General features: G+C 39.1%; 1 protein-coding gene across 4 annotated transcripts; it reads right to left on the minus strand.

The window, feature by feature from the left end:
• Positions 1 to 7,759: 7,759 nt before the first annotated feature.
• ccne2 (cyclin E2) lies at positions 7,760 to 19,652 on the minus strand. 4 transcript variants are annotated; one of them, XM_019364199.2, is made up of 12 exons: positions 19,574 to 19,652; positions 13,509 to 13,548; positions 12,733 to 12,817; positions 12,565 to 12,618; positions 11,583 to 11,725; positions 11,134 to 11,269; positions 10,902 to 11,048; positions 10,698 to 10,793; positions 10,467 to 10,601; positions 10,215 to 10,326; positions 9,953 to 10,110; positions 7,760 to 9,369 (listed from the first exon to the last, which is right to left on the minus strand). In XM_019364199.2, the coding sequence occupies exons 1-12, from the start codon at positions 19,635 to 19,637 to the stop codon at positions 9,256 to 9,258; spliced, it is 1,284 nt and encodes a 427-aa protein (XP_019219744.2). In that variant the 5' UTR covers positions 19,638 to 19,652; the 3' UTR covers positions 7,760 to 9,255. The 4 variants fall into 4 exon arrangements, with proteins under 4 accessions (XP_019219744.2, XP_005472847.3, XP_019219745.1 ...); XM_005472790.4 differs by lacking the exon at positions 19,574 to 19,652 and adding an exon at positions 15,037 to 15,502 and having other exon boundaries at positions 9,237 to 9,369; XM_019364200.2 differs by lacking the exon at positions 19,574 to 19,652 and adding an exon at positions 14,713 to 15,015 and having other exon boundaries at positions 9,237 to 9,369.
• Between the last annotated feature and the right edge of the window lie 647 nt (positions 19,653 to 20,299).

Here is a 20,299-nt window from a genome sequence, read left to right on the forward strand (position 1 = left end):
TGTGATCATCTTTTTTTTTATTTTATTGATTTTGTTGATTTATCTTTTAAAACCAAATCAAAATATTTCTAAAATGCTCATTTTAAAAAACTCTTTTCAGTTTTCCCCTGCTTTTACTTAGAGCAAGAAGCCTTGGAAGCATGAAAGTACACAAGAGTTTAAGTAGACCTCAAGGTTTTTTTGTTCGATTTTCATTTTGTTGGTTTTTAAATATTCACAAAAGCACCATAATTGACATTTATTTATTATATATAGACTGTTAGCAAAGAGCAGAGATAGGAGAGCCCGAACCCTGAAACATTTTGGTTTTGTTTGCGAATGTGTGTAATCACAGGGAATAAAGATGCATTTGTGTCATTTTACAGCGTCACTACTCACTCTGTTAGGTACACCTGCTCGACTGCTCATTAACATAAACAGCTAATCAGTTAATCACATGGCAGCAACTCAATGCATTTAAGGAAGTAGCCATGATCAAGACGACCTGAAGGAGTTCACACCGAGCATGAGAATGTAGAAGAAAGGTGACTTTAAGTGACTTTGAACATGGCATAGGGTTTACAGAGAGTGGTCCGAAAAAGAGAGAATATCCAGTGAGCAGCTGTTCTCTGAGTGAAAATGCCTTGTTGATACCAGAGGTCAGAGGAGCATTCTAGACTGCTTTTGACTGATAAGAAAGCAAAAGACACTCAAACATCCACTCATTCCAATCAAGGTATGCAGAGGAGCATCTCTGAACACACAAAACATCAAACCTTGAAGCACTCCTGTCAGCTTAGAACAGAAAACTGAGGCTACAGTGTGCACAGGCTCACCAAAATTGCCTCCCCCACCCACTCCCCGTAACCCCCAACTCGTAACTTTGTGGTCTGATCAGTCTCGGTTAGTGCCGTCAGAATTTCTGTGACCAATATGAAAGCATCTGCTGAGCATCGTTTAAGCACAGTATCTTTTCTGGCCATGTAATTCTCTGTATGACCACATGTAGCTATGTTCTGATGGCAACTTCCATGTCACAAAGCTCAGATCATCAAGCTGGTTTCTTGAACATGACAATAAATTCACTGGACTCAAATGGCCTCCAGAGTTACCGCCATCTGGCCGGGACCTTTCTGTGTGCAGCTTGCATGTTCTCCCCGTGTTTGTGTGGGTTCTCTCCTGGTACTCCAGCTTCCTTCAAAGACATTCAGTTAGTGGGGTTAGGTTAACTGGTGATGTGATGTGAGTGTTAATGGCTAACTGTCTCTCTATGTCAGCCCTGTGTCAGATTGGGTGTACCCTGCCTCTTGTTGTATTCTAGCTAGGATAGACTTCACCCACCCCACACCCACTCCCCGTAACCCTTAATTGGATAAGCGGAAGAAAATGGATGGACCTCAGGGATGTGTTGGAATGGGACACTTGTATTGTGGACACGCAGCTGATAAATCTCTTTGATGCTATCATGTCAGTATAGACCAAAACCTCTGAGGACTGTTTCCAGCACCCCATTGAATCTTTGCATTGAAGAATTTAGACAAAAGTGGCTCCAACCAAGTTAGGTGTACCTAATAACATGTCTGACTGTAAAATGAGAAGCACTTTGCAGTAAAAGCATGGAACAAGGAACAAAACTGAAATGAAATGAAATCAGTACAACAAATAAACTAATCGTTTAGGTGGAAAACTGCTCTTGTACTTCTTGATACAAAACGAGATTAACATTTAAATCCCATCTGTTTAAACAGTCAAAGCATTTTTGTTTTTGTGTGGTTTCCACCACAAATAATCCTGCAAAATCCAGCTTTCTTTAGTTTGCATCGCCACATCAGATCTGTAGTTTTTCAATTTTCAGAGATCTTTTTTGTCAGTTTGTGAGTTTTCAGAGGGAATTCTCTCAGCTAAGCTTGAATTTTTGGCCACTCCATGATGTAACAGAACTTGGCTTTGGTTCCTTTACAATAACCAAACCACTGGTCTTCCTGCTGAGATGAGACTTCACGATTCTTTATTTTTGTGTTTTAAATGCATGTATTTAAATATCTTTAAAAACTATCATGATTTTTAGGGGAAAAAACGCCTCAGACCCTTCCCCCTCCCACTAATGCCCCCCTCTGACACACATATAGAGCTGATATTGAGTGACATGAAGCATATGCATTGTTACAAACAATGGAAAGAGGTTATCGTGCTCTGATGCAGCTGCTGGTGTGTGAACCAATGAGAGTGAAGATATTTTAGACATCTTGAGACCTCGTGTTTTGTCTGAAGGTGCTCATTGTTTCCACGTGCAACCATACATTTGGATTTATTATATCTTAAGAATATATTATCTTTTAACAGGGCACTGACTGCGTTCAACAAATATTTGAGAAAAATAACAAATGTCAGGGTTAGAGAGTAAGTATCTATGTTAGGAATCTATAAGGGCTGTCCCACATACACTGTGTGCTGCAGAAGCTTGCATTGCCTTGGACCTCTATAACAAGAGGTTCTCAGTCTGTTTCTTCCTCATCCAACAATTTAAGTTGACATAACGTTACAAAATCGTAAACTTCAGTTAGGGGAAACACAAGCTTACTTCTGGCTAATCTATGAGTACTTTCTTTTAGAGAGAAGCATCTCTAACCCATCATGTCAGACGCTTATCTTTATAACTTATCCAGACATGAATACATTTATATGTTTGGTCTTTCTCTACAATTTCCATAATGTTAGAAAAACAACAAAACCGACAATGCATTTGTGTTTTTCTCTCATTTCTTTCCTCCTTGTCAGCTGAAAGCCATCGGCTCTTGCCGCTGACGCAACTCTTTAGGATCTTTCTGTCTTTCACTTGAGTTTAGGTTTGTTTTATCTCAGTATCTGTGAATTTCCTTCTTTTTCAGTGATGGTGGAAATAGAATTGATCATTTTCTCTCATGTTTAAGTTAAGCTGGGCACTGTGTGTGTGTGTGTGTGTGTGTGTGTGTGTGTATGAGGAGGTTAAAGCCACGCTTTCCCAGGCCCACACAATGCACTCCCTCTAGGGGAGGTGCACAGATATGAGGGGCCCCTGTCTGCCACTAAAGTCTATGTCTAACACACACACATCCGCACAGGGGTTCATGTGTATTCCTAACACCAGGATCACTAGATTCTAGGATGAAGACAATGAGGTTGTTAGGTTAGATTAGTTTAGGTTTAACATGATGTCCAGTTTAGCTTAAACATTACAGATTACAGGTGTTTTAGCACAACTTTACCTACTTTCAACATTCAAGTGGGAGAGCAAGGGTTGGAAAAATAGCCTAGGGGTCAACTAGAACATGTTTAGGCAACTAAAACTCTGGCTGTGGTTCCGACTTCTTTAGGATAGGTTAAAGACAGGTAACGTTTCCAAATTAGGTTAATCCACCAAAGGCTCCACAAGATGCTATGGCTTTCTCCACACTGGTTGTTCACCTCATTGCCTCTGGTAAGCCATCTATAACGGGTTTACCTGGGGTGCCATAGTCTGAAAATAATCAGGAAGGACATAAATGTAACAGATGTCAGTGTATGTGTAAAAGGCCCACACTGCAGGCTTTAGGTTAGTTAAAGTTACAGTGTGTAAAATCTCACCACTCACTGTTAGTGGATTTAGTGCCCCTCTCAATTCAAGTTTATAAACCTAACTACTGTAGGACAAACATTTTAGTCAGTCGAGAGATCAAAAACATTACATTTAGACTACACCCACAACAGCGTTTCTACTTTTTGTATATAAAAATCAGTTTTGCATATACTGTATTTTAACAATAATAACAATCAGCAATAAATCAGGATTATAAAATGGATTTGTGTCAGTTAAAAATTTGGTGGTATTTAACATTTGGCATTTTATATTTTGATAACCACCTCAAATTCTGGCCACTGTTCACATGCAGTGATTGTAGGTTATCAGTCTGCCATTTACCTCAGCTGTCAATGTGCGTACACGTGTATTTGCTCTGGAGGAGGCTGTAAAACTTTGAGAAAGGAGTCCAATAGGAGTTGATGAGCCAGTGAAGTTCACGTCTGTCTGATAAAAGCTATAATGAGGAAAATTTTGAGGATATCCTGAACTTTTCGGTTCATAAGACTGCTGTTTTTACCGCTGTTAGTGATACTTTCTTAGATGTGGATCCAATATTGTTGGACATCGTATGAATAAATTACTATATGATGTGAGAATGTAATCAAATTGTTTATCTGACACTTGAGCCTTACATTAGCTGGCATGTTAGCTTATAACCAGCTGTTGCTGCTGTTTAGCCATTTATGCACATCTTGTGTTAAAGCTCTGACTTTGATTCAGGAGATGAGGCCTACGGTGAGGTGGAATAGGATGAGGTAAAAATGAGGGTGGAGATGTAATATTAGTGCAGGAAGCAGATGAAGAGGAGAAAAAGATAACAATATGCACATGCTAATGTAAGTGTTTGATAAAGCTATTTAATTAAAGTAATTAAAAGTTGATTTCCTTTGACTTAATTGCTTTAGCTCTATTTATGAGTAATCACTCAGGAAGTAAAAGAAAGTCACAGGTTATATGTGTGAGACTTGTCGATATGTTTTCAGGTTTATTTTATGACTCATGAAATCCTTAAGTATAAGATACTCAACACTTCTCTTTGTCTCTCTCTTATTAGCACTTGAGTGCTATCAAGTAAGACTTAGTTTTCACACTGCAGTGATGAAGGAGCGTTTGTGGTAGGCAGCGGGTGTCAGTTCAGTGTGACGTTTGTTCTCAAAGCAACCTGAGAGAAAATAAACAGAGCAGTTTTATTGCACTTTACATTAGAATTATACTTCATTCAAAGAAATGCTTATTTGAGCCAAAGATGGCACACTGTAGCATTTCAGTAGATGGAAAAGTAAAAATGAAGACAAAAACAAAACTGCATGAGTAATTGGTCCTAAAAGTATTTTACCATAAGTATGTAACAGTACTGAGCAGATGATTCTCTGTTGTTTGTACCACCCATGAAAGGTGTTGGATGTAAAAGAAGTATTTCACAGCTTTTATTTCTCCCCTGAATCACAGGTCCACATCAAAAACAATCATTCTTAACAAAGATGCTGTAAAGATGGTTAAAAGCTAAAAGCCCACAAACAGCCCAGCTGGCCTCTAATGCAGTGGTGGTCCTAGCCTGTTTGGCGCCCCGGGCGAACACTTCCTCGTCGTCTCGTCTCTCTACTGGACTGTATGTAGCGGAGATGACAATAAAGTTTACTTTGACTTCAGCAGCGAGCAGGCGCACCGAGGGCTCTCGCGCTCCCTTTTCGCGTATTGAATTTCGAAAAAACATCGGTGCAAATTATAAGTCTGTATCATGATGTCTGGTGTTTTCGTGTTTGTTGGTTTGTTTTTATTTTGTTTTATTTTGCGAGTTGGTTATTAGATGCTGCTCCAGCCAGCCAGAGAATCCCCCGCCGCCCCGCCCTCTCCTCCCTGTGCCGCAAGCAGCAGGTGCACCTCGCAAACGGAGGGCGCTCTTACTCCCAGCAAATGGGCGATAGAAAACCGATCGGTGCCTATGCCATTCCCAATATGCGCTGGCTGATGTCGGGGCAGCATGAGTACGAGCAATTTTTTTTTTTTTTGTTTTTGTTTTTGTGCCGATGCCCGTGATGCCGCCCGTATCAAAAGCCGCTACTGCTCTAATGACACAAGCTGCTGCATATGAATATAGTGTCCTCACCCCTTTAGGACTGAAAGAAAGAGGGAAAAATCCCACACTGTAATTACTTAAGACTGCAAACTAAGGCACTAACCTAAAATGGTTTTGTAACCAAATGAGTTAGTGATCTAAATTAAAATGCCCCCAAAAACTTTTCATATCTTCTCTGTATGTATTTCATTTTTGTCTGAAGTATATGATCATTTTAACTTAACAGTATTTCAGTAAACTGGAATATCACTTCAAACTTACTTTTAGTTTAGTTGTAGCTGACTACAATAGCCTTCTGAACATGTAAATATATAGACAGCTTTCCAGTGTGTATGCATATATTCATTGTAAAGGAAAATAAATGGATAGTATTTGTGAAATTAAATATTTTAAACCCACATTATTTTTTTGTTCTAGTTTTTCCAGGGTTATCACAATTTTAATGAAGATATTCCAATATGGTAAGCCAAATTTAAAATGTATTAGTCACGTGGATGGGTTTTCATTCTCAAAGCAACAACCCTGTGTATAATAGAAGCCACAATAAACATGAGGTTGTGCACAATGTATATTTTTCCTTCTGAGTTATTATTGAAGATAATCTAAAACATAAATATGAAACCCAGCCACAATGCAGAAAGCACAGCAGTCCTAACCACCCCCTGGGGCCCGTTCTTCGTACCTCGCTAAGTAAGTTAGCCGGATTTGAATGTTGACGATTTCGCGTGATCTTGGATCGTTCGGTTCTCTGAAACTCATCTGGGACTTGCTGTCATAGCAACAGATCCGTAAGCGTAAACCTGCTCGGGAGCAGGTTTACTTTATGTAAACAGGATTAGATCGCGGCCACTCAGGTATGTCCGCTGCATTTACACGAAAGCAACAGCGATATTTCACCACTGTTTCACCATAAATAAATATTATCAATGTAACTAAAGATAATGCAGTATTTGATTCTTTTATTGATTTCATACAGATACATACAGGTCATTTCCTAAAAAAAGGGAAATGTACTAGTAATCATTCTATTACATTATTTCAGATGTAATTCATATTTTAGAGTAGTAATAGTAAATTACTTCGTGTAATCAAGATGAGAGACCACGGCTATAAAAGCGAAGGTGGATTTGGGAAGTCTGTCGCAGCCATGTCCTGTCTGTTCGTATACGCGAGCAACCCATTGCGGAAGGTGCAAGATTGATAAGGAGAGTTTCCAGAATTCAGCGTATATTGCGGGATAGATGGGATAGACAGGATCCTTCCTGTCCTTCCTCCTCCTTATATATATATATATATATATATATATATATATATATATATATATATATATATATACACACACACACACACACACATACACACACACACGAGGGGGTGCAGGACCACCACCTGTCTTTATTTGCTCTGCCCTTTTCTTGGTTGCTGTTATAAACAAACAGATTATTTCAGGGTCTCTTTTCAAGAGACTAAAAGCAATATAAGTGATAAATATTACCATTCTGTAGAATATTCTTATATTTCACTTTTACTTGCCCCCATGTTCTAGTGGGTCCTGTTGTGGCTCTAATGTGAAAGAGGATATAATGGAATATGATATAATAAAGTATTTACGAGTTCAATTTGTCAGCAACTTTCTGCCAGCCCTCTCTCCTTGCTTTTGCAGCCTTCCCTTGCGTTTTAATTAAACTCTGAAACTCCTGATATCCCTCAATCAAGAGTTCTTGCTCTGCTGCCGTAAAATACTGAGCGCGCGCCTTCGACATCTTCGCCGACCAATCACAGGGTTGCCGATCAATGTTTCTACTATCGATGCGTAGCCCCTTTTAAGCCACCCAGTGATCTCGCATTACTTCATCCAGCTGTACTAATCGTCAACAACAGGTGTGTTCGGAGAACCGGATTAGCGAGCTCAAAGTTAGCGCGATGATTTGATCTTGGATGTGTCATTTGATCTTGGATGTAGTAAGCGAGGTACGAAGAACGGGCCCCTGGCCTATTAGCAGTAATGTTTTTAGTGTGAGGTAAATGAACACATTACATGCAAAAATAAATAATGCCCTCCCAAAAAAGTCTTGGTAACTTTCATCTGTAAACTAAAGAGACTTGCTTCGTCACATCGTTTTATTTAAAACATCCCAATAACGAAAAATCACACATTTCGGAATTGCTTTATGTACAAAAGAAACATTCATTGTTTTCACTTCTACATACAGTTTACATGGCGGAAGGTTCACTGAAGAGATTTACAGTCACAGGTTTACTCGATCTCAGCCTTTGGGCCTGCTTCAGCCTAAAGTATGTATCAATACAGTTAATATTTTCATAAAAAGGCACTAATGACAGGCTAGTGTACAACATATTATAAAGAACTGTAATTCAACAGGCGTCAGCAAAATCATAAATAGCTTTTGCCTTTGGCTGTGATTAAACTGAGCTCAATCACTGAAAGAATTTACATATTAACATTTTTTCTATTCCATATTAAGGCTCAATAAATACAAGCACTTTTAAAAAAAAAAAAAAAAAAAAACTTTCCACAATCGTCAAGTTTCACAGGAATGTAACAAGAGTCTGCAACAGTTTATATTCTATGGGGAGGGGGGGAAGCCACCAACAGGTCACGAGCATGAAAACACTTTTAGGGGTGAGCAAATCAGGAGATTGTTCCTTTGGCCCACGAAGCTATGAAACTCATTGTATAGTTCATTATCAAGCAGTTTGCCACCCTGCCAATCTACAGCAGGTCTGCACATTGAGATTCAAAGTGAAATGGGGACATTAATCACACTACATTTCAAAATCCAGCTCTTCAGAGCAAAGATTCCTTTCAATGTAATTAAGAATAATAAAAAAAAAATAAAAAATACAGGAAATGAGTCTTTCCATTTTCCTGAGAAGATTGACTGAAGCACCATTCAAAAGTAGGCATCACTTAGAAGAATAGCACCAGTGAAACTCCCAGATATGAAATGATTGGTTCTTTTTTCAAACCAAAACCAGTCTAAGGAAAACGAAAAGCCACGACAGCTGCTGCCCTGCACATCTGTGGGCTTGGTCAAGCTAAAATCAGTTTTGAAGTAGCTGCTGCTGATTCAGACCAAAATTTGCTAATTGTATATGTATTAAAGATATACTTTAAAAAATAAAACACTTAAAGTTAGGCAGCCCGTGAGCTGCATTCTCTGACCATATCAAAGGAGTCAGACCGGAATGGAATTGTGAACACGCTGATGCCATCACTAACCAAGAGGCTCTTAGCCTTTGTCACCTTAAACCACAATACTGTTGGCAGGATTGTCAACAGGGACAAATCCCAATTTTTCCCAGCTGAATGTTGTCAATTCATCACCATGGCTACTAAAAGTCTGATCTTAGTGTTAAAAAAAACCAAAAAAGAAAAAAAAAAACCAAAACGCACAACAACAACACACACACACACACACACACACACAAAACAACAACAACAACCCCCCCCCCCCCCCCCCCCCCACACACACACACACACACACACGAGGTCTGTTTGCCCAAAATTGTGCATCATTCAGCGAGTGGCTCCTGTCAGACTGAGGAGAGGTAGCACGTCTCTCTGGTTTTGTCCTGGTCAGGGATTGGGTGGCTTCTCTGTGCTGCTGGGTGGTGTCAGAATCGGCCCTCCAGCAACAGGCGATAGCGGACCAGAGTTACTCTCGGAGATCTGACACTCCTGAGCTATTCTCTGCAGGTAGAAACAGTTACATGTTGGTAATTAAAATCACTTTATGAAAATCACTTTCAAACAAAACAAAAATCTGTCCAGTCAGTCATAAAATCAATTTCAAAGCTTTCATGTCATTGATGGATGAACACATGTAGCCGAATTAAGCCGATTCCCTAATGAACAAATTTGCCAGTTTATACCAAGCAGACCCTGAATTATCAGGCAAGTTTTTAAAACCAGAGTATCATTTTTACCAGGTAAAAGCCTGGTATTGGTGGCTTATTTTTCCAGGGACAATAACAATAAGTGTTACACTGTGGTAAAACAATTTATGTGGCCTCAGTTATAGTCTTTCTCCCCTTTCTGGGCTCGAGTCCTGCACCGGTTCTGTACAAATATGTGAAATTTGAGCCAAAGAATTAACAACTCTTTCAATTATATACACTTTGCATGCATTGCTCTAAGCTCTCGCAAGGAAACAGTTATATAGATATTTAACTACTCTTTCGATGCCTTTTAAAAACATTCAAAATGTGTATTACTTTACAGTGATTCTAATCGTGCATTTCGGAGTCTGAGTTTTCTGTCTACTTTTGCTCACCAGTAGGTCCAGATAGGCCACGTGTGTCTGGATATTGTGTCTGTCGTCTGCTCTGACTTTTGGGAAGTTCTTGAGCTGAGGTTTGGGTTCAGATCGCAGTGTTTCCATGAAGGGAGTCATCCACTGATAACACTGAGACACACTATCCCATGTGAGACCTGAGACAAAAACGAGTTAACGATTGTGAGTGAAGAATCCCACCAACAAAGAGAACCAAAAAAAAATAGAAATTAAATCTGATGATGTGAATGGGGAAACTCACCTGAGACTTTATGAACAACGTCAAAGGTGGAAAAGTGGCAGAAGGCAGCTGCGGCAAGAACACTGTAGTTATAGTCGAGCGCGGTGATGTCCATCATACACAAGTCCAACAGCTGCAACATGCAGGTCAAAGATCAGTATAATACTGAATCAGAAAGTGTGGGCATTTTTTTTTTTTAAATTCAAACAGATGAATAAACAAGGATAAACAGAAAAAGAGGATGTAAATAAATGTAGCAGCCGTTGAAGGTACCTGTGTGATCTGGATATAGGTATCCTGGGAGAACTGCGGCTCCAGGAAGTTCACTCCATTTTTCTGGGCTTCAACCTGAGTGTACAGCTTCAACCAGGAGATGGGGGTCTCAGGACACAGGTTCCAGTCTAACGCCTATGGAACAGCAACACCAAGGTCAACACAGAAACTTTGATTGCCACCACTCAATATTAAAAGATTAGAAAGTGTGAAGTAGATGAGTTTGTATACCTTTAACATGTGAAGCTCTGTGCGCTGGATGTCCCACAGGTCGCAGGCACCGTCCGTGACGTAGGCAAACTCATAGGTTTTAGGAGGGTAGATTTCCTGATGAGAAACAAGGAGCAAAGTTGGTTATTGAGATTAAATGCCATCTGCACAAACAGAGGTTTAACTATCAGAAATATCCGACTCTATAAGAATGAAGACACTCACCTCTATCTTGGAGGCAATGAAGAGCGCCGTGATGCCGATGAGCTGCAGGTAGTCTTTGTTGATATTCTCCTGAGTGAGCATGAAGCGGTCAAAGTAGTCCTGGGCAAGGTACGCCGTCTGTCTGTGGAGGCTGTACACCTCACTCACCTGCCAAGGCATTCAGACAAAGGCTGAGTATTTGTCCAAAACCAGAACAGTCGAATTTCTGCACATTAAAGATTTTCATGCTCACCTCAAGCAGCCAGTCCAGGAGAATCGCCCTCATCTTGGGCTGCAGTTTAGGATGCCGCTGCAGGTAGCTCTTGTCATGAACGTACTTCAGCTCCTTGTTAAGCATTTTGATCCACACGTCATCCGAACTAGCCCAACTGGAAGAGAAACAGCAAGTTTTAACTATTTATGATGGCCAATACCATCAATACGTGCATGCAACAGTGATGCTAACGTCTGACTATAGACTGGGCAAAATCCGAGAGGGGAATTAACGAGTTCTGCAGACAAAGCAAGTAACAGGATAAACCTGAAACTTGATTTCAGTTGCAAAGTGAGTTTGACTGTAATTGAGGGCCTTGAACCCTAAATACCAGGAGGGGTGGAGCAACAGCTCCAACAACAATAGAGCTCTGGAGTATTAAGTGTTGTACTACGACCTCCCTATTGAGGTGTAAAAGCTACACTTACCTGAGATGAGGAATGGGCGAAGCCTTGATGAAGAGGTTCTTGAATGTGTATTGTTTGAAGTTAGATGGGTTTGCTGGTTTTAGCTCTTTGTGGGGAGTTTCTATGAGAATGCATGGAGACGCTCCATCCTCTGACCAACACTTCTGGAAAGAAAGAACAAAACTTGAATTTAAAAGAGGAGACAGAAACTCCTAGACCTGACTGTTGGTCAAGCAGATGTATTGACATTCTAAAAGGATTCATCTGGCACATCCCATTACTCTGAACAAATCAAAGTTACTCAACAGGCTCTAAATGAAACTGAGTTTCATCTAGAGCAAATATACTTTCCTTAGTCACAATGTTACATTTGCAAAATGTATGATTTTCTGTGGAATCGGTGGCTGCATTTCTCTGTCATTTTTGACATTGTCTACATACTATGTGTGTGTGTGTGTGTCACAAGTCTTTACAGCAGGACTCTACATTACACCACCACTGTGAAGTTCAGTTTCGTATCATGCTAAACAGCGACACCTGCTGTTGAATAAAAGGTAGTGCATGGCTACCACTGGAAATTTACTACTGAAAACTTTACACCCACTCCTTTAATATAACCGTATCCAGATAACAATCTGCCAGAAATAAGTCACTTAGGACCATGTATCAAGTCATGAGAGAAAACAGTTAAATAAAATATTTTAGTTAAATAAAAAGAAAGCAATTCAAACAAAGCCCATTCTCAACTACAGGCACCCATTCTGTCTATAAATACATGCAGAGACCATTTACTATAAAGCTTTACTATGTAGTATATGGTGGAAATTAAATTTATTTTCTTTTTTTTTAAAAAAAGGAAAAGAAAAAGAAAAAAAGCTGGGCAGACACACACACACACGATAGTCAGACAGATAAAGACAGATACACAGACACACTGGGCTGAGCTCTTATCAGTAACAAACACACAGTCATTAAGCATCAATATCATTTGGGCAGTACTAACTTGTATTTCATAGTTTTGTTTCTTGGTAGCAGGTTGTAGTTTCTTCTTAGAACACTAAACAAGAAAGACAAAAACATGTAAGTGTGTGTTTGAGCTAAAAACAGGACAAAGCTGAGACAAACACTGATAAACTGAAACATAGGATTGCAGCTAGTAACAGAAACAAACCTCGGTCTTTCTTTTCCTCAGCGTGACTGGGACGATTGGTGTGACTGGGCTGTTTGGATCTCTGGCTTGAAGCGTGATGCGATCACTGAAATTAAAATTAAATAAGAATGGTCAAATAAGAATGTGTCTCTTGCTTGCTGAAATATTAATCGAATTAATCTGCAATTAGGGCCAGCTTAACAAAAAAAAAAAAAAAAAAAAAAAAAAAGGTGATCAAATTAAACACCAGTATTGATGGAAATAATGAACTCAATCATGTCCCCAGGGCCACAGTGACTGAAGACAAAAGCAATCAGTAAGACAACTGTATTAGGAGTTTAACCCCTTTAAAGAAAGGGGTGATTACAGCTTGATGCATTTAAAGCTTTTAAAGTTGAGTGACTGGCCATCTTCCTTATCTTACTACATGTGATTGTGAACTGGTGAAAAGTACAAAAATGTATGACATCACTGTAGGCTCTAAAAGCTAGTCACATTTACAACAGACCAAGCCTTTCAGCAATCAAAACATTAAAAGCAACAGTGAACAGACAATGTGATCTAATCTAACTGTACAAACGTCCATTAGTTTTCACCTCCACTCACTCATCTCTGCTTAATATGAACAGTGGTGTTATTAAAGTCTGCTAATGTATAAACATCTGGGGTTTGATCTCTGAGGACCAGTTTATGCTCATTTAGAAATGTGCTTAATAGCTCTACTGTAGGGTAGTGGCTCCACTTCACCTCCAGGCCCCCAAAAACCAGTTTGAGAACAATCACCAAGAGCTGCTCACCTGCGCCTGGACATGGTGCTGACTGTATTGTATGGCTCCGCTGTAAAGAAGAAAAGGAGACATTATATTAAATTCAATATTAACACTGTGCTCAGAAATATTAAAAAAAAAACAATTGGGACAAATAATTCAAGTTCTCATTGTAAACTTTCTAGAGTTAAGTGGGCCCTTTCTGAAGCAAATGGCCCCCCATAATCACTGCAACGCTAAAGGATCAAATACAACCAAAAAAGAAAATACAATAAAAATGTTTTTAATGATAATAATGTTATTCCGAGCACAGCTGGATCCTAATAAGCTCAACGCCCTCAGATATAATAAAACATCCCTTTGTAGGATCACTTCTAAACTGCTTACAAGTGATGGTTAGCTTATAATAACATATGCAGTGTTAGCTTGTGGCCACCATTTTAGGAGCCACGGTGACTCGATAAAAACCGATAATGGGGAATTAACAATGCCGACAGACTGCATAAAAGGACTACGAAGCGTCTCATTTCAGAGTAAAAAGGTAAAACTGATTAAAAACGTGATCATTACAGAGCCAAAGCAGCCAGGCAGGACCTGTAAGCTAGTGTGGTATCTGCAGCCAGAAAAGAGGGGGGCTGGTTTTTCGCTCGATTTTGAACAAAAAAAGCGGAAAAATCCCGCAATTCATATCAAATTTACTATTTTCAGCGTCACAATATACATCTCCAAACATCTTTGGGCTATTTAGAATGAGTGAAATCGACAAAATACTAACTTTAATTCGGGGTTGAATCTCAAAGACGCGCCAATTTCCGCAGCGTAGAAGCGGGAGGATTTGAGCCCTACCTCCCCGAAACTGCTCCAAGTCTGCCGGGTTAAACTAGCCAAAAAGACCGCTAAACATAAACGATATATGCTTTAAGCCCACTTGGACACCTAAAAGAAACCCTTGTGAAGTACATTTGTCAACAAGAAGATTTTTTAAGCGCTACAAAGGCGGAGAAACCGAGACCGACCTCAGGCCAAAGATACAGAGGGGAGCTACTGTAATTAGCAAACTTAGCTCGGTAACTCCTAACTAGGTCAACAATAACCAGCTAACCCCGATGTGCACTTGGGCATCTACAGCTTTTGCATGTAAACGCATTAATAAATGCTTGGTTTAAGTAAACAGGCACAAAAGACAAAGACAACGTGAGGACGTCATTTTGTATAAAGTTTTAAAGCTACATGCCTCAGTATTTGAACAGAATCTCCACCAAAAGGCCAGATTTCCTCTAAATACACATCTGGCACGACATGCAAGAGCCAACTAAAGTGGAGCAGACTACATCAGAGGTGGAAACAATGCCCGGTCAGTTAAAAAAACAAGTAAAAACAAGAACACAAGAAAGCAGTCAGCGCTTTAGTCCCCATTTGAATCCTTTTTGCGCCAATAACGTCGACTTAAATATGAAACCTAAGATGAAAACCGCAGGAAAAGTTAAGCAGCTTCGAGGCATAAAATATAAAACTATAAATATTCAAGTAGCTGCAGTATTTGAGTCGGTGCTCTTACCTCCTTAGTGAAAAATGAATGAGTACATCAGCTGTGGCGCCGGCGCCAATCCTTATATCCGCATCTGCCTGCCTCCTACCAGTGCGCATGCGCGTTCCCGGTTCACAGAAACGCGCTAAACGTTTAAATACGAATTGAGATTTGTACAAACCGGCAAAACTGGACGGTTCAAACGGGGTTATTATAACACCGACCGCGATAAAATAGCTTATTGACAGGCTCAGGACGGAGTTAAATCGGCTGTGCCTCCAGTTTGTCTGGAGCCTCCGTTCATTTCTAGCGGACACCGAGCTGAAGTAAAGAATTATGCAGTAAACACCGCTTTCTGTACATTCCGGTTAAACTTTAACGATTCCGTAGACACCCTTAAGTATACCAGCAGTAGATATTTGTGGTAATTTTTTCAATCCGTGGAGTTATTTTCGGTTTTTTACGCGGCATCGAAACTCCTTCCGCATCCGAGTCCCGCCTGTGGGAGGGAGCTTCGTGACGTGAGCCAATGAGAAGGCAAGCAGCTGCAGCCGCGTGCTCCTCCGCAGAATGTAAACAGAAGGACCACGTGCATCTGCTGTCAAAAAAGAAGTGCTGAAAAGCTGCTGCTGTTCTATGACTTAATTCCAACTTTTAACTACAACAATTATAATTACTTCACGAAACAATAGCAGAGCAGTAGTTATAAACTACTGGTAGTAGTTTATAAGAAAGTAAATAAAATAACTTGAGATTACCAAAAAGTAACGAGAAAATAAGACTGTGACAAAAAGGCACCAAGCCACTACAGAGATTCCTAACAACAATAAAATGGTGTTAAAAAATCCAAAAGCAAATACTCACAAACAAAGAGCCAAAGAATTAAAAATGACCACAAGTAAACACAAAATGGCCACAACTATTTAAAAAAAAAAAATGCTAATATAAAGGACTGACGAAAAGATATATGGCTGTAAAACTGTCATAAATAGATAAAAAGCAACTACAAAAAGGTCACAGAGATAAAGAGATAAGATGAGAATATAGATATTAAAACACCACCAAAGTGGATCAAAAAGATCACTAAGAGGCGTAAAACTGCTGCAAATATACAGCCAACTACTATAGAGACTCTTAAAAACCACAGAGGAGATGTACAACAACTACAAAGGGCTCAAAAGAGTCTTACAAGAACAACTGACAGACATTAAATAACCATAAGTAAAGACAAAATGGCCGTAAATACACAAAACAGTTGCAAAACAAGAAGCACTTTGAGAGCACAACCCTCCGGAAAGGCAGCTTCCTCTCTGGGCAGTATTTACTTTTAAGGGAATAGTATTTTTTGTACATATTCTTTTTGTTTTCTTAGTTGTTGTAATTTGTACATTAAGAAGTTAGTTCATTTTCGAGTCACCTTGAAAGAAAGGCGGATGTTAAATGTAGGCAGGAGAATTTTAAGCATAGTTTTAAATAAAAAAGGCATTTTACGGAAATTTGACCTTATTGGGTCAGACATCCAAAGTAACGTGATATTTAGAATCTTCATATATCATTTCCTATTTTCTTATATGTTGTCAATACAAACAATGGCAGTAAGAAATATAGTTTTAAATAGCTCCCTACATAGCATTATTATCATTCCTAGTACAGCCAGCTGTGGTGTTAAACCTAAGTCATAACGCCATCCAAAGGTAAACAGGTAGTAGCACTTAGAAAAAACCTGAGGGAAAAATCTCACAAATTAAGTTTTGTTGTTAATATTCTGTATTTCTATATTGTATATTAATTTATTCAGTGGAAACACTAAAAAAAAAATCCCAATTCAGTTCAACAGGTGGTGTTGTGTTGAGAGCTGAGACCAATCAGTGAAAGGGAGGGTGGCAGGAGAGCCGTGTTTGGCCTTGTGGTAATATTTGGATACAGTATAGTTTATGTTTCCTGAGAAATTTCTGTTTGTCAGAAATTAAGTTAGCATGTATGTTCACATGGTGAAAAAATATTTTGGTGAAATTCATATTTATCAACTTTTTGTGCAAGAGCCCCCTTTTACCTGTGGGTACAATGGATTACTCATTAGTTTTAATTATGGTGCATGTTAGAGTGAATTAGTCCGTCCTTTGTTTAGTCTCTCTCTTTTCTATCATTTCTGTTTGTTTGACGTTTTTAAGCTTTACATAATTCTAAGGATCCTACTGTTTGTGATTATTTATTTTTATGCTTCTCATTTCTGTTTTTATGTTATTGATAAGACCAAATTTTAACAGCATTGACCATAAATTACAGTATGTATGAGTGTACAGTTGTGTGAAACTGAATATTTTCATAGGATTCTGTGCAGTCCTGTGTAAAACTAAGACCACCCATGATTCAGTAGCTTGTATAACCACATTTAGCAGCATTAACTTAATGTAATCATTTGTTGTATGGTTTTATCAGTCTCTCACTTTGTTGTGGAGGAATTTGAGCCCACTTTTCTTTACAGAGTTGCTTTAGTTCATTGTGGTTTACAGGCATTCATATTTACACAGCTCTCTCGAGGTCCCACCACAGCATTTCAGTCAGGTTGAAGTCTGGGCTGCGAGTGGACCATCTCAGCACCTTGATTCTTTTCTTTTCCCACCATTCTGATGGGGGGAAAAATCCATTCTATTTACCAAAAGCTTCAGCTGTTGGACAGATGGCTTCACATCTGAGTCTAGAATACTTCATGGTTTGCTCAGTGACTGCAAGATGCCGAGGTCCTGTTGCTGCAAAACAAGCTCAAACTTCACCCCTCCACCACTTGGTATGTGTTTGTCCTGATATGCTGTGTTTGGTTTTCAGATGCATAGATTTCATCTGAACAGACTTGTGGTTTGTTCAGATTCTCCAAAAAAGATTTACTTGTTTAGACTTTTTCTAACTGTACTGTCATGAACTTTTACATTTAACATGCTAACTGCCACCTATAGACTGAGTTGTAGCACTTGGGCTTTTTGTAATTTCTCTCAGCATGACGCAGTTTGACAGTGGGGTGGATTTTCTAGAATGTTCACTTTTGGGAAGATTGTGGCCTTGTATTAATACACACCTAAATGCTCCAGACCAGCAAGCTAATAACATTAGTTAAAAGAAACTCTCAGACTGCAAACAGTTTCCAAGTTATAAGTTTTGTTTGGTTTTTTTGGGTTAATTATCAACCAATAAATAATTAAATTGACCTAGAAGACCTTGGTGGATGTAAGCCAAATTTTAATGGCTTGTTAATATGACCCCACTCTACATGGTTGCAAAGTGTTTTCAACAGTGAAAACTTTTCAAGCTATTGTGTTTACAGACATAATTACACATGCAAACGCTATGAAAACATAACCTCCTGAGCGGAGGTAATAATATGATACGTTATGATAATATAATGTGTAAACAGCATCGTAATGTTGAAGCTGACTGTCTTATCCAATTACTTTTTTATACTGGGCTAATAATGAATCATAATTGTTACATTTTCTATGTTATATATGTTTTTGAAATCTGTAATGAATATAACTTTATAATCTGTATGACTGTGATCAATGAATGATGAATAGCCAGCATCAGTAAATGTGTGTCAGTGACAGAGGTGGGACGTATTGGACGTGGGAATAACGCAACGCAACACGGGAATGAGTGCAGATGTCCATAAACTGTGGTCGCAGTACTTTGGCATCTACCTAGCTACAGAAGAAGAGCGAGCATTAAGGCAGTAACTTTTTTCAAGGTGTAGGCAATTCCAAATGTAACATTTCTATCAGCAAACACACAATCTGTTTGTCTCACACTGCCTGCTAGCTAAAGGTCCAGCTGGTGTATTTCACAGGGAGAGAAAAGAAAGAAAGCTAACTTCACTTAGAGATGAAAAAGATAAGAAAGACAGGAGAGGAAGAAATTAGGTTATATTAAAGGTTAAAGACTGCTCAGGGGGGACTGAGCAGTCAAGGAAGAGCATGTTGGACTGGTGCACGGCAGCTGTGGTGTTCCTGGTCAGAGACAAATTGCATAAATTGTAGCAGAGAGATCAATATGAATTTAAGCTGATATTGCTTAGATTCACTCACTGAATTACACCTTCATACCAACTTTATACCATCTAGTATAACAACCAGTATACAAAGTATACTGAAAGTGTTTCATTAGGACAGCTAATGAAACACCTGCTTACATCTTCTTTAATTCCATTGTGTAAATCCACAAAGAGCAGTGTAAGGAAGAGGACTCCCTTACTATTATGTATATTATATCTTGTATAGCACTTTAGGAGCACCTTATCTAGCACTTCAAGCATAGATTTGCACATGAAGAACATTTGTACACAAGAGTTTAATTATTTATTGAATATTAATTGTGTATTTTAAAATCAGTTGGTAGCTTTTGTTCCAGGTCCCGCACAGCTGCTCCTCATCAAGAAATGTGGTGGTTGTCTGTGAAAAGGAAAGGTTGTGATTGAGAGTGAATAAGGTTTACCAGTAAGGAGAACTAATGCAAGTGTGTGTGAAAATCTAGAAATAAAGGTGGTGCAGAAAAGTGACTGTAAGATGTGATTACTCACCTTTCTTTACTGTGTCCTCTTCAGGGTGTTTGGGCAAATGTTTCCCCAGGGGTCCAGACACCATTTAAAGGTTCCGGGAGACGCCATGGGTTAAGGGAGTGTGGGGAATCTTTTGTGCTTGGGGTTTTGGTGTTTTTATAATAATGGGTATGGTGTAAGGATAAAGTGTAAAATATTTATTAATATGAAAATGAAAAATGTATTTAGATATTTATTTATTGGAGTTGATGTATTGTATAATGAGGTGGAAGGTTGGGATTTGAGAACTCACCTGTTAATAGAATAATGGTTTAGCCTGCGACAGCTGAAAGTATTTAAGGCTGCTAGTTGCCATTAGATGGGTGGTGGACTGTTTGGTGAGCGGAGCGAGCTGATTAATAAATACCCTTCGTTCCACTATACTTGTCTTGGTCTGCCTCATTGTAAATCCAGCCGCAAAAGGCTGCCCTGTTACAAGCAGTAAACCTCAGAGCAGGAGCAGCAGATCAGCTGATCACAGCCTGTACACTAAGAAAATCTACTAAAGCTCACAATTTAAACTATTGTGAGCTTTGAGGCTTTTCCCCACACTGAGCCACTACAACCAATTTAAGGATTCCTCCACCTGATGAATCCACTGTAACCTTTGACTGTACTCATTTTCCCTTTTTAGGTGTGGCACTAAAGTTACTCTCTACAATGTAGACAACAGAAAATAGAGCTACTTTTAAAAATGCACTTTCTTTT

This window comes from Oreochromis niloticus, linkage group LG11 (assembly GCF_001858045.2).
Source record: "Oreochromis niloticus isolate F11D_XX linkage group LG11, O_niloticus_UMD_NMBU, whole genome shotgun sequence".
NCBI lineage: Eukaryota > Metazoa > Chordata > Actinopteri > Cichliformes > Cichlidae > Oreochromis > Oreochromis niloticus.